At 43.2% G+C, this 15,145-nt stretch overlaps 1 protein-coding gene across 18 annotated transcripts in view; it reads left to right on the forward strand.

Moving 5' to 3' along the window:
- BRSK2 (BR serine/threonine kinase 2) overlaps positions 1 to 15,145 on the forward strand; it is a 316,099-nt gene that overhangs the window by 147,835 nt on the left and 153,119 nt on the right. For all 18 annotated transcript variants that reach the window (XM_080405930.1, XM_080405931.1, XM_080405933.1 and 15 more), the window contains exon 2: positions 10,619 to 10,713. In XM_080405930.1, coding sequence (XP_080262056.1) covers positions 10,619 to 10,713 — 95 coding nt within the window. The remainder of the gene's footprint in view (positions 1 to 10,618; positions 10,714 to 15,145) is intronic.

Raw genomic sequence — 15,145 nt, forward strand, 5'->3', positions numbered from 1 at the left:
CTGAAACAGATGAGACTGCGTTGACTTCAGTGGGCTTTAGATCAGACCCATGGGGTTGTTCATCATCCTCTCCAGTGAATTCTTCCAGAAGAGAAAAATTCACTGTGGGATCTTCCAGCCACCCAGGCAGGGGTTGTTGCATAGAAATCCTGGACACAAAGATGTGTTTTGACAGCACAGTTCTCGTGCCAATGTCCTTTTATAATCACCGGTTCCTGCCTGGGTTTGAAATTGAACTCTGTTTCAGGATATGCTTGGCATCAGCCACTTTGGTATGCATTTCCAAGTGATAAAGCTGCGTATTGTAGGTGGATTGTGACGTGCGTGTTTGTATTTATCCAATGACTTCTCTTTTGAAAGGAAATTAAATACACTTTTCTTTCTTTTTTGTGGAGGCACAGCTGACCGCGCTCTCTAGGTATTACATTGTTTCTTGTGAACCTTACCTTAAATTAATGAGGTGCTTGAGCCTTTTTCATAACCATTGAATATGACGCCCTGCTTTCTTCTCTTTGTAAGGAACAGAGTGAACCAGCTGCAGTGAAGTTTGTACTACATGAGCAGGCACCTCCTGCTCTTCTTGGTGTAGAAGTCGATAAATGCTTTCAGCTCCATGCTGTGACCTGAGCCATTATTCTCACGTTAAAGGAAATACTTTTGAAAACTGGTTTTTTTATACGCCTGTTTCTGTTCATTAAAATGGTAATAGTCTAATTTTTCTGACCTTTAATTCTTTTGCTGTAACTTTCCCTTTTTTAAGCCAGAAATCAGTTTTCATATGGGCTTTCTTTCTATTGTCCTAAGCTGGGGGGTTGGGGTTTCTCAAATTCAGTACAATTAAGAAAATGTGGCATTTCATATACTTTTTACAGAGCAACAGAGTGCAAAATGGGAAAAGCGTTCTGTTACAATTGTGTCGTGAGATCCCTGCCCTCATGTTTTACAATGCACATGATGCGCTAGAGGGGACAGAAAGCACTTGGAACAGTTGCTCAAATTGATACTACATAGGCCCACATTGTAGGGCTGTGGGAGTCATGGGAATGTACCAGAATCTTACTAATATTATTTCTTTCCATTTTATCCTATGGACCTGTGTTCTGTAGGTCCATAAGTCTGCTGTTATGAGTCCCCAGGCCTTCCCCCCAATCTCTTGCCCCTCCAACAGCCTCAGGGCCACCCCCTCCCCATCCCTATCCCCTTGTCTAGCCTGCAGCCAAGGCAGTACAACTGGGCTCTGCTCAAGAGTTCGCTCTCCTGCTGGCTGACCAGCCAGATACCATCTCAGCCAGGTGAATGACTGCAGGCTAATCTGTATCCTTACCTTTCCTGGACTGGGGCGACTTACAAGGTCTCTCTGTAGCCAGCTGCAGGATTTTGTCAGTTTAGTTGGTGTGGGCCAGTGGGATCCAAAGTTGTCAGAGGTGGAGCCATGTATAGACAGCTAGACATGCAAGGTGTCTGTATTAGCCTTGTTTCACTAGGAAGCCACTTTTATTTTAAATAAATAATCCAGATATGCTTCCAAACAGAAACACAAGAAGTCTGAAACTGTAATAAGAGGAACTGCATTAGCAATGGGAGAGGTTTGAATTCAGGTACTAACCCAACAGGTTTCAATTCCAAAGCCTACTGCTGCCTTGGGAGGTCTCAGTATCGTTTTGAAAACGGCTCGGGCCATACTGTGGGAGCCAAGTACAGAACGGGGAAGACAAGGTGTCCCTGCTGTGCTGCCACCCAAACCCCAGCCTTGTATGGCCATAGGCACTCTTGTCTGTGATAACACAGTAGCGCATGGCAGGAGCATCTTCATGGAAGTATATGGAATGACTTTAACAAAGGTCTCACAGTCTTAAACATCAAAGGTAACTAAGTCCTTTCAGGCTTTGTTGGGAGTTGGAGAAAGAACCAAATCTGAGAGGGAAATACAAGGACAACGCAGGTGTTAGATATTCTTCTGTTTGGCAGATGCTGGTTGACCAACGGCATGATGGGCTCACAGGTCTGGACTAGCCACAGCATCTGTCGTCATCTACATAGGAGAAAGGAGAGAGTAAGCTATGTGGAAGGAAACTGTGCAAGTGAGAAGTGAACCACCAGAAAAATGGGTAAAACTGTGGAGGGTGTTACTGCAGGAGACGTGAGAAGCTAGAGACACTGGGGCAGAGACGAGGTATGGCAGGAAATTGTAGATGTTATGACGTTGGGGGGGAGAGTAGGATGTCCATAGATGTGGTGAGGACCTGTTGGCATGGGACTGGAGATCTCATGAGGGAACATGAAGAGGATCCAGGGTTTTGTGGTGGACATTGAAATGAAATTCAGGGTGTGGATCTGCAAGAGATGAGCCCCTATTAGCTCTACTGGGTACAGAACAATTTGTCCTTGGAAAAAAACCTGTAGCTGTAGAACCCTGTATGCAGTGGCTACCCAGTGCCTTTCTCCTTTGCTATGTATGGGCCATACCCCACTGCCACCAGCAGGCCCTTCTGGAGTTCGTGGGAATTGGGATGCGCTGCACGTGCTCGTGACTTGCTGTTTGGTGCCTCGTGCATAGCACGGGTGCAAATACAGCTAATCCAGATCACCCCGTGGGCCGTTACTGAGGCGCAGCATGTCGGCAGTCAGTGAAATCCCGTTAGGAATCTGTCAGCGGGTAATTAAGAGATGTCAGGGGGCAGAGTAAGCTGTATCAGCACGGAGCTGGGTGGATGCAGTGTTCTGTGGTGAGCCTAATCTTGTGAAGAGTGTGACCTCTGCCTTCTGTATTTTTTTTCCGTGGTAACCCCCTTTCTTAATATAAGTTATTCATATACATATAACCTAGCTGAAACAACCTTGGTTGATGGGAGGGTCAAAAGGGGGTGAGGACTTCCTGATGGAGGGGCGGTGGAAAGGTAGGGTGAAGAAGGGAGATGTAAGGAACGAGCATAGCAAATGGGATTAACATCAGCCTAAAGCACATATGAAGAGCAGTTCATCTGCTCTTTTCCCTCCTCCTTCCTCACCTCCTCTTCCTCTGCCGGGCAGTGTTCCTTCCTTGTTAGTGCATCAGCTCTTCTCCATAGGTGATTGGACCAAGCAGAGATGTTTTGGCTCATTACCCAGATGTTACCTAATTACTATGACATGTTTTCTAAAAGATATCTTAGGCAGGATAGACAGCTCTGCTGGCTTCCTGCTGTACCTGAAAATGGCCATCTTTGGTCATCTCCTGACAAAGGATTAATGAAAACTGAAGGGGAACATGGATCTCATCATTCCTCAAGAAGAGTTTTTCAAGGAGATGTACACGTACAGCTTTTGGAAAGTGGAAAGAAAAGCTTTTGAATAGAAGAGTTGTGGGCGAAAGCAGAGTTTTCCTAATACCCATGCAGAGATGTAAAAAAGAGATATTTTTTTTCCTGGTGCATCAATGGAAAGATCTGTTCTAATTTAATTTATCTTTTTCATTTGAAAACAATGAAACCACTCTTCTCATACCCCATCTGCAGGGGGTGGGGATGCGACCCAAACGCTTTCAGTTGTACGCTTTGGAAGCTGAAGTCTGCACTTCTCCAGTGGCAGGAAAGCGTAGCTTCCCAAGTGTTGTTATATGGGAACAAAGACTTGATCTGAAATAGGAGCTCAGCCCACCAGACATCACAAGCTGCTGATAGATCCAAGAGGACTTCGAGAGTTTGTTAGAGCTTGGCTGATGAAATAATGGCATTTTGCAAAGGACAGAACCAGTGTGCCCATCCAGGTTTGTGTCCCGGTTCCCTTTAGGCACGTGAGCGTGTACGGTGAGATGGGAAGGAGAGCATGTCAAAGGGACTCAGCGGTCACGTTCTTTGCTATATTCAGGGGGCACGAAGAGTTTCTGAGAAATATTGATTTATGAAATATTGTAAGAAAGAGACCAAGGTAAAAATCAATAGAGGTGATGTTGGTTCTGTGTGTTTTGATCCTGCTGAGCCTGGAGGATGATCCTACCATAATCTCTGAGGCATACAGTGTAAAACCTGCTCCTGGTGAGCTGCTGTGTGTACATATACATGTCTGTGCCTCTTGATCTCTAATATCAGGCATGTGGATCCAGTCACATCTGAGCTGCTGCATTGTTCTCACCAATCTCTGAGCGTAGGATTGTGCCCCTTCAGCTGCCTGAGCCAGTGTACATTTGACGGTGCTCATAGCTCAGGACAACAAATCCAGGCTACAGCAATTCAGTGTGCAGCTTCCCTACGCTCTGAGCTGAGGCATGTGAATCCTGGCACTGATGAACATCTCCTTTGAACTCTGGCTTTAGTCCTACAGTAATTACAGTTTATTCAATTTAGAAGCAGTTATTGCATGAGCCCTCAGAACAGCCTTGTAGCACTGGAATCTCTCTGTATTAGAACCCATGGTCAAAATATTTCATTACCAATGTGGGTAGCTCCATCCTCATCCTTTTAGATTTCTAGACAACCCTATACCTCCTTTCCCCATATACAATTATAAATTGATACTGTATAATTTCCCTGTCACTTGATATAAGGCTCTGTTTATTTAAATGCAATAATTAGAGATAACAATTGCTATAGAAAAATAAACAGCTCTTCAATGAGAAGACTGAGTAATTAAGGGCAATTATTGGTTTCCATAAGTAGGATGCTCAGTAACAAAGTTCTTTCCAGTGCAGCTAAGAAGAGAATAAGATGCATATTGTAGGAGACCAGAATTCTATGTGCTCTGAGAATTGGGAAGTGAAGTGGAAGCTATTAATCAAAAAATATTTAGAGCTTTTTTTCCAGGTTGTGTTTAAAATGCAGTTTTCCTGGTTGTAATATATAAAACTTCCATAGGGTTTAGATCCCTTTTCAGCACTCTTTGTAAGGATTAATCAGTTAATCCTTCTACAGCCCTTGCAAGGTAAGTAAGTGTTATTATCCTTATTTTATGGCTGTGGAAATCATCTTGCTATGGGCCAAATTTTAATCCATTTTCCAGTGTTGTAGGTCTAAAGCAACTTCACTGCAGTCAGCAGAGTTAGACACTGTAACTGAACTATGTAACCCTAATTGAAACTACAGTGTTTGTGAAGATAACTGTTGAGAACAAAGAGCAAGAATACTACATTTTAGGTATTGTCCTGTGTTCCACTTGAGTTATGTTAATGCTTTTGTTTGCTTTAAGCGTTGATTTTCTAAGCTGGCATCTTTGAAGGTTTGCAGATCTTGCAAATGCTAGCATATGTAGTTTTCAGGAATGAGCATCCATAAGTACTTCTAAGACTTACAATGGCAACCTCCGATTTGTGGGGATAAATAACATTACTCATAAGGTAAAGATCATATGTCCAAAGCTCATACGCAGTGACAGTGTACACACACTAAGATTTCTTTTGAGTTTGTTTGGCCTGAGATTTTTGTTCTTCCTTTAATCCAAATAGTTTGTTACCAGTACTAGTCTGAGCCCTGAAGTAAACCACAAACATTTGTGTCCTGCAGTGCCTAGATTAACATTTGCAGAGTATTCATTGACTTGAAATAATTGGCAATTAGCGAACTCAAGTTAAAAGAGGAGTGATATTTCTCTCTAGACATTCCTTTAATTGCTCATCCAGCCAAAATAGATACTACTGGCCAGACCAGGGCTTTCTGCTCAGATCTTTTGAGAAGTTTTTTGACAACGCATTCCATGAAGTGGAATGAAGAGCAAGCAACGTGCAGTTGGTCTTCTGAAATCAGTGGCTAGTTTCCCTACTACAGAAATTTGTCATTACTTACAAATAGGGCATTGGGTTGGTTTTATTTTAAAAAAAAATTAAAGACTTCCATTTACCATTGGAAAAATCATATGTATTAAATGTAGCAAATGTACCTAATTTTTCATTCCACTTCTTGAAGCAGTTATTGGCCTTAAGTTAAAAATCGGGAGAAGGAGTTACTTGTGTTTAGCATTTCTGAAAAACTGTGGGAACATTATTCATTAGCAATGAATATACCAGTAGTGCTGTACTTAAACAGCAATGTTGTTTCATTATTTATTAGTCTCTCTCAAAGTGGTAATTTGTTTCAGATCGGTGTCTTTGGCAGACTGCAAGTTTGGATAGGATTGAAAAACATTTCTGTCTTGTTCCCAGAACGTTTCTTTCTCTAATGAAGAGTTGTAATAACAGGATCATTAGTGAGGTGTTACTATCCACAGTTGTGTTCCCTCATGCTGCTATTTACACAACTGTAAAGTGGATATGAAATAGCACCAGTTCTGAACTCTGTGTTTTATTCAGTCTGTGTTAGAGAAAATTGCTGCACAGAATGCAAGGCGAAAGTAAATCAGCCTTTTCTGAAATCCTGTCCTTGGTTAAAAAGTCATGGAGTTGATTGCCGGTTACAATATAGGCCGTGGAGATGACTTGCTGTGATCAGGGATTCACAGTAAATATATTGTCTCAGCAGGAGGGAAACTTTTGTTTCTCCATCCCCACGGTGCATTCTTCTTGGGTAAAATAAAGGATTCCTTTCTGTAGTGCTTCAGGATGGGCTGTCCAGCTGATCTAAATCTGTCCCTTGCTCATCAGGTAAGCTCCTGTCTTTTTCAGAAAAGATCTGTGTATCTTTAAGTGTGGCAGAGTGGGAGTTTACTAGCAGCAGAGTGGGCAGCCGTGGTTGTTACTAGGTCGAATGCTGCAGCACTGTCAGGCCTGTATGCTTCCCTCTGCTGCTCTTCCTTGAATGGTATCTTTCCCTTTTGTCATCCGGGGTTCCTCATGCTCAGTGTTTTTCAAATTGTGGCTTTTAATTACAAATTAAAAGACAGTGTTAGCTCACACATCCCCTTGCTTTTCAGCTTGTCGTGGTTTCTTCTTTACTCCCCAACCTGAAATTGTAGGGCTGCTTCTGGTGCAGTTCAGTGGCGAAGATCAAAAGCAGCCCAATGCTGGCAGCCCAGAGGTTGTAACAGCCTGTTTGAACGTGCCAGCATGGCAGCGCCTGCGACCCCCGGAGCCGCCGACGGAGGGAAATCTGAAGTGTGCCTGAAGGAATCCGTGCCTGTGACAGCTTGGGGGGGGGAACTTCAAGTGCTTGACTCCCACAGCATCTCAGATGGAGTTAATGAAGGTTACTTGCCTGCATCTGAGGGGTTAATTACTCATGAAGCTGACCAGTTCAAAGTCTGTTTGTGGCCTGGCAGACTTGCTTTAAGCCAAGGCAGTGCAAAATACCCTCTTAGCAAGCCTGGTTTGGTTGTTCTCCTTCGAGGACCACACAGGTACCTGTGCTGGCCTGAATATATAGATAAACTTTACCAGTACCTAACTTAATGGCATGTTTGTATTGGAGGTTTCCTATAGATTGGAACAGCTGCATATGCAGGAGAGGAAGATCTGGAAGATCCACCGGCTCTGTCACAATGCTGTAAGCGCACCTTGGACGCTTGTTTCTAAGTGGGCATTGCTGCCACTTCCATTTCAGTTAACACCTCAGCAGTTTGCTCACATCGTTGCTTCTTATTCTCTCTAAGGGTCTGTCATTAAGCAGATACGTACTACCTCTTGAATGGTTTATTTTCTCTGTGTCGGTAGAAGGGCTTCCTAAGCATCAAGAAGCCCACAGGAGTTCAAATCCCCGTGTAAGCCATCTCTGAAGGGTTAAGATCCTCGACTGAAATTACAGGACAGAAATGGCAGTCCTGAGTACAAGCCCTTCCTGACCAAGCTCAATTAGGATTTCCTCGTAGTAGCAGGAGAGCCTTATGCTATAGATGGACTTGCTAAGAGGGATTTTTAAATTATTTTTTAATTAATTTTTAATTATTTGTTTATTAGGCTGGCATGCAGATGGCAAAAGGATGTGGCTGGGGGACTGGGGAGGAGGCAAGGCAGAGTGACCTGTTTTATTTTTACCCTAAAATTACACGGAATTTAATACAGTGAAAAGTGCTGTCTTGGGCTGTTCAGAGAGTTGTCTTAAAGTTCTGTCTCCACAGAACACACAGTGGTGACAGGGCGTTTTTTTTCCTTGATTTTCAAAATGCAAATCAGGAGAGGAAAAATACATTAAATCTCACTCGTGTTTTCTCATTCTGTCCTCTGGTACTGTGGTGTAAATCAAGAACAACTTCTTGAGGTTGATGAAATTAATTCAACATAAAATCTGTGCGATTTGGTATCAGTGTGGTTTTTGCAAAGTTTGCAGTGTCTTCTAACAGCTGATTAACTTTTTGATTGGAGTAAATGCAATGGTTTAATCTTAATTTTTGAGTCTGTGGTAGGTTAGTAGCCAGAAGGACAGAGGGTGCTGAGAAGCTTGCCTGTACAGCCTGGTGGTGTCCCAGAAGTTTATGGGTAAAACCCTTTATGACTCAACGATGGGGTGCTTTGGGGAGGACAAAGGAAAAATAGTTTACAGATCAGCTGGGTTCAGTGGAACAGATGTCTTGATTTGGGAGCAACAACATTTGAAATCAAACCCTGAAGTGTGAGATACTGGAAGCTTTTATATTTCCTTCAGGGTGAAGGACCAGTTACAGAGAGTAGTTGTTTTTCACCTTTATTGACCTCTGAAAATAATGAAACTGAACAGTAACACTGAAAATACAGTGTTACTGTACAGCACTGTGCTGCAGATCCTGGCAGTCCAGGTACAAAGGACCGAGTTAAGAGGTTCTGCTGAGATTTGAAAGTGCAACTAAGAATGATGTAGAGTGACAGGGTTGTGCTGTGAGTGACGCAGGGCCGTGATCTGTGCTGGAAGCAGGAAGGAAGCAATTGGCACGGTTTGAAACCATGCACATTTTCAACAAGGTGGTGCCAAGTAGCCACTGTCCAAACAGAGAACAAAGCTAAAGAGAAGCAGCATAAGTAAGTCTGCAGCTGCTATGAACGGTGAACACAGAGCCAGTACCGCTACGGGTGCCATTGTAAATGTATTGAACAGACCAGATTCAGACATACGAGTGAGCGTTGGCTGGACATGGCAGCACCTTCCCCCAGCTGTGCTGCTCAGCCGCTTCAGGCAGAGGACAGGCTGTTGCTATACACAGTCGCAAATGGATTTGTCAGTGTGCTGCATTCTTAATTTTTGTGACTTGTTTATGTCATGGCTGAAAGTAAGGATGTCAGCATTTAACCAGATGAGACCGAGAAATTATGTGACTAGAAATACCCAGAACACTTGAGCATGCCATAAAAGAGATGCAACTGGAAGCAAGTCAGAAGTTTATTTCTCAGCATAATAACGAGCGATTAATGGTTCCAAGTTCCTGATTAACTGTGTAGCAAGAAGATAGACAAGTATCTGCAGGAGATTGCTGGAGTCCCTGATGAAACTCCAGTTCACTTTACTGGGGACAGTTTGTAGTTAGGCAATAGTCTGCATATTCATCCCTCGATATGAAGCATGAAGCGCTGTGTTTGTTGTTTCACTGGACTGCAGATCCGTTGTGTTCAATTTGCAGATAAAGCAACATGTTTGGTTTGTGGTTTGCATCAGTAGAGAGGTTGGGATCTTGATGGCAACCCAACCTAGGAGCGGCGAGCTGAGCTAGGCTTGTTCTTACTGTGCAGTGTCATTGCCCATAAATGCTCTGTGAAGCCCAGCAGGTCTTGCCGACACCAGAGAGGTGCCATGTCTTCTTACTTCATTCTGACTGAATTAAACTGAACGGCAATTTGGCATACTGTGTGTAGAGTGGGGTGGGATCCCGCCCACCAGGTATTGTGCTACAGGTGTATGTTTGACAAGAGCAAAAGCTGAAGGAAACAAGATCTCACTCGAATAGACCTACAAAGTACAGTTTTTCCAGGTACAAGTTTTCTTAATGGCGATAGAGCTGAGAGCTCGGGGGACTGTCATAAACACACTTGTGGGAGATATCTCAAGGTATTTTCACACAGGTCAGCAGGTTTAGATCAAAATTTGGCAGAAGCTCATGCTTCGTGTATGTTACTCACATCTTTCTTTTAATTCATGGGAGTTTTGTTCTGTATTTTGGTGATCACTTGGACATCCTGATCCTGTCAGGGATATCCATATCCTTTTGCCAATGTAATCATTTAACAGTGCTCTTAAGTTATTTGAGGATAAGGATATAGTGAATAATAACAAGTTAAAAGAACTTAGAATTGTATCTGCATATGTTGATGTTCCTTCATGCTACAGTGCCATTCATCACAGTGTTAACCTTTCTATTATGATCATAAAAGCTCTGGAAGGAGCTAGAAAAACGTAGAGGCTATTTCTACACTGCAGACATTTGACCATCTAGTTTGATGATTTCCGAGCATCCACTGATGTCAGGTGTCAGCCAAAGCCTTAGCCTAGTGCAGTTAAACTGGGAGAAGTTCACTTCTTACTGGTAGGATACACTGAGTGGTGAGAGCTGGAATACAGTGCTTCAACAAAAATACAGCTTTAATGGCAGAAACGGCAGCAGCATTAAGAATGTTGATGGCTTCACTGCAAAATGGTCACGATGTGGGCTTCAGGGTCTTCATTACTCACAAGACCTTATCTGGCTGGAGGAGGGACTAGTGAAGATTTGTTTGCATATAAATTGCCAACTGCTGGGTGGCATGCAAATAGCAAAAATCTGAACAGTGACTATCTCTAACCAATTCTTCCTTTCTATTTTGCTGTTTCTTCTGCAGGGCTTGTGAAGTTGGGGGTTCACTGTGTCACGTGTCAGAAGGTCGCGATAAAAATAGTCAACAGAGAGAAGCTCAGCGAGTCGGTGCTAATGAAGGTAATTTTCTAATGGGAGATTTAAAAAAAAAATATCTTGGCTCTGTGTCTTCTGTTCCGTGCAAAATTAATATCTTTAATTACGTATAACAAACATCCCTGTCAGTACTAGGATTATGTGGAGCATAATAACAATGATTTAGTTATGGGGGAGGTTAGGGCAGCTGAAATTAAATGGGAGTATGCCCGTGCTTTGTGACCAAAATAGATGGTCAGCTGCAAAGCTGTGGCTTCTCTGCTGGGGCAGATGTGTGTTGGGCATCTGACTTCCACCACTGCAGCAGTGCGTAATAGTTATGGTACATTGCAGACTGAGGTGTACAAATGTCAGTAGGAAGAGATTTAAGAGAGGCTGGTGCATCTGTTGTTTGAATACTCCTACTGCTTGCTCGGCTGCATGAGTTTGTTATGGTCTGATGCGCCAAGGTCCATGCCTGTTTAAAGCTGTTGTAATTCTGGTAACAATCCGCAGAGCTGTGCCATTGGAAACCAACAAAATGTCTGTCCTGATGGTCCCAATGACACCAGTGTTCAGAAAAGCTTAACTCCATTTTTTCCTAGCCTTGTGATACCAGTCTCCTTACATGAGCGTCATTGATTGATCTTGGAAACCTAAAAATAAAATAAATGTATGCATAAAAGTTTACTCATGTGATTTGGTGAGTAGAAAGGCTAAATTCAGCTTGATGGGAGGGAACACAACTGCTCTGCAATCAACAGAATTCCATCAAGCTGTCACCTGCAAATGACGCTAACAGGTCTGCATGCAGCGTACTTATTGAGGTAACTTCCCTATAAGCATATGGAGCATATATCTTTACACTGTTGCTTCTTACACGTACTTCTGTGTCAGCTGTTTTCCAGCAGCAAGTAAGTACAGCAACCTTACTAAGACCAAAAAGAAAACAGAGATTGAAAGAATATGCAGACAGTCTATACAGTGTAAATTTTATGTTCTTCAGAGAAGGATTCTTAAAATTTATATTCAGTTGTAATGTGTTCAGACTTACCTTTCTGGAATTTCATTGATGTATTCCCTCTCCCACAGTACTGTGGATTCAGACTTCTAGTATAGACCGAAAGTTAGAAAGTGAAATAGATATGAAAACTGCAACTTTGAAAGGACAGCAGACAAGTGGAACACCACAAAAGTAAAAAAAGTGTGTAAATGGTAAAAACTGAATGAGACTCTGAACACTTTGTATATTTCCCAGGGTAACATCGCAGGAATATTTTTAAAAAACATGAGCATTTTGTTTGCTGAGACACTGTCTGATACCTGTATAAAACATTTTATTTACCTCATTGATTTTCAGAGTAGGAGGCAAATCATTTAGCATAGCAAAGTGATCTCTCTGCTTTACTTGTGTTGCATTACCTTGGTTGTAGTATGAAATCTGAGCAGCGAAACGGTGTGTTAGGCCCTCGTTTACACAGCCGCGTGCTGAACCATGCCATGCTTTCTGTACGATGGTACAGCATCCTTCTCAGGAGGAAATGACGTGTTGTGTTGTGAGTCTCACTTTCAGATCATTCTTGGTGGGATTTTCTCTTTCAAGGTTTATGTTCTTTGTGCTCAGGAGGTTGGAACAACAGATGGGATTGGTTTGCCCAGTTCTTGCATAAACTCAGTAACCAGATGTCTTTTTGAGAATGTCCTGTGTCTGATGCTCACAAGCAGGGCCCTCAACTTCTAAGTGAATTTGGAATTGACTGTACTGTTAGCCAGCTTAATCCAGCCTGCCTGAAGGGGAGAAATGCTTGCAGCTTTTGGCAATCCCAGTGTGGCCATTGCGAAGCATCCAGCTGACAGCTTGCTGCATACAGTCAGCAGCCACAGGGAAACAGCCAACAGTGAAGCCAAGTCATGGTGGTGTGGTGGCATTCCTACTTTGCAAATCTTCCCACTAGCTTATCAGTTCCAGTGAGTCTCTTTGCCAGTGGGCTGTGCAGAACAGTCCCTGGAGCCAATGATTCAATACCACAACTACTCTCCCAAGCCAGGCCCAGACTGAAGGATTTTGCTTTAATCCATCCTTGGACAGAAAAACTGGATCCAACAAATACTCACACCTGCCACATGAAGCTGTAATGCTGCAGTGCTGTGGCCATTTATCCTAGAGCATAAGGAAGAAGTCTGCTCACAGTCCTTTTGACATCTAAAATGACAGGCACAAGCATATACAGCAGGCTGCTTTCTCTGCCATCATTATTCTATTTTGACTTGCTGCTTATAGCCTTAATTTCTCCAGTATTTTTGCAGTGTTTTATTCTGTACATTCAGGGAACTGTCCCTTCTTTCTGCAGCTGCTCTTCATCTGAGCTGTGCAGAATTGAGAGGCATTTGGTAAAGTGCTTTCTAATCATAACGTCGTAGTATCGATATTTCTGGAGAGAAGAATTTGGAACTGAAGCAGCTGGTCTCAATTAGCAGAACTGCTGCTATGGAGATGATAGAGGGGAAGGCACGATGCAGCACAAGCTGCGGGGAATGTATCATCCAGGTGCTTGCTGCCCCGTTGAAGGACAGGGCCGCCCGATGCACATGCGAGCCTTCGGCTTGGTCATGCCCGTAACTGCTACACACCGGCCGGGGAGCGGTGCTCCTTCCCCAGCTCCACCTTGGGCCTCTTTGGGAGCCTGGTTTTGGGGCAAAGCTATAAATGTAATTTCACAGATGAGAACAGAAGGGCTGGTTCTGGTCTCACTCCTGCTCTCATACAACTGGTAAAAGCTTCAGCTGGGTTTCTTCAGCTGCACCACTGATGTGGAGACCTGCCTCCCGTGGTACCTCCAGCTTGCTCTAGCACAAATCAGCAGAAAGATTTCAGAAATGAGTGCATTATAGGGAGCATCTTGAGACTGAAATAAGGTTCATTAATTTCCCTGAATTACTTCTGGATCACTGAGAGGGAAATTAGGCCCAGAATACAAGACGTAGATGTGTCTGTAAAGCTGTAAGCTTTCCTGCAGGAAAGCTCACTGCTGATCGTTGCATTTTCAGTACCAGCCACAAGCATTTGGAGATTATAACTTCAGAATATAAAGGTTAAAGCAAATCTTTCCTCTGATGTGGCAAAAGCTTGTTTGGAAACATTGAGGTGTCTCATGAGACGTACTCAGAAGAGTCCTTTCCTCTTTACTACCTCACCAATTCTCTTCCACTCCCTCCTTCCAAAGAATAAACAATGAAAAACCTGCTCTTTTGGTGGACCGTCAGATAAAATACTCTTTGGACAGCCAGTGTTAGTGAAAGCAATGGGAGCATAAAGGGTGGAGAGTGAGAAGGGGACAGCTGGCCTTGGACTAATTACTTGCACACGCATCCTGAGAAAGCCACAGATGTTCCAGGCTTGATGACTGGAGCCCAGAGCTCCATATGTGTGCTTTGTGTGTATGTGCCCTTTGTTTCTTCTGACCGAGGCCTCCAGTCCTGGCCTTGAGGCGAGGCAGGTAGTTCCAGGGTGGGGGAGGGAAGAGACACAGGCCTTTCCACATTTCTCCCTCGGCGCTCAACTGAAACCTGGGTGGTGGGTTCGGGGAGGTTGGCTGGCTGGTTTAGCACCTTGTGGTGCTAATGAGCTCTGCTAGCAAAAAATTCCTCAGAAGTGTAGTGTGTTCATAAGCAGAGAGGATTGTATAGTGATTACTGTTGGAAGCTACTGATTGCCTGAAATAATCAAGTGGCGGGATAGGTAGCAGGGTCGAGTGTCAGCCTCTTGGAACCGTCAGGATAAGTTACGAAAGCATACTTGTAAAAATAGGTACTGCTTTGCATGGTCTTTTCGTCATCTCTTGCTTCTTCCTGAGCTTCTATTTCAATAGCTACTGATTTCTTTACTACCTTGTCCTACTTTGGAGTCTTTCCTTCCTTCTCCATTTTCTTTCAATTGTTATTTTGCCTGGTTTTAACCCCTTTCATTCTTCTTTGCTCCCCCATTCTGTTTTTTCTCCCTTTAATCTCTGTTGTTTCCCTTTTTGCTACCAAAAGTCACGTAATAACTGTCATTGTTCTGTTGCAAAAACTGCTGAAATGCAGCATGTCATGTTGAGGTGCCTGTTCCTCAAGGAAAAAGTTCAGAAATTGGGCACAACTTGGAAGTATCTGAGAGACTAAGTAAAGAATCAAGAGTTCATGTTTTATGAGAGACTCAAGGAACTCAATCTACCTAGTTTATTAAAGAAAAGGTTAAGACGTAACTTCATTAAGGTCTGTAAATACTGATAAGGAGAATAAACGTTTGATAATAGAGGATATTACAGTCTTGGGGCAAAAATCTTATTGTAAACTAGTAGTTGTAAGCTGTAGGTAGGCAGATTAAATGTAGGAATTCTAGGCCTGTTTGACCACTGGATGAAGTTACTGATTGGAACAAGCCTCCCAAAGTTCTGGTGAATTCTCCCCCTGAAAGACAATTAAACTTCATCTTTAA

This window comes from Falco punctatus (genome assembly GCF_963210335.1).
Source record: "Falco punctatus genome assembly, chromosome: 10".
Taxonomy (NCBI): Eukaryota; Metazoa; Chordata; class Aves; order Falconiformes; family Falconidae; genus Falco; species Falco punctatus.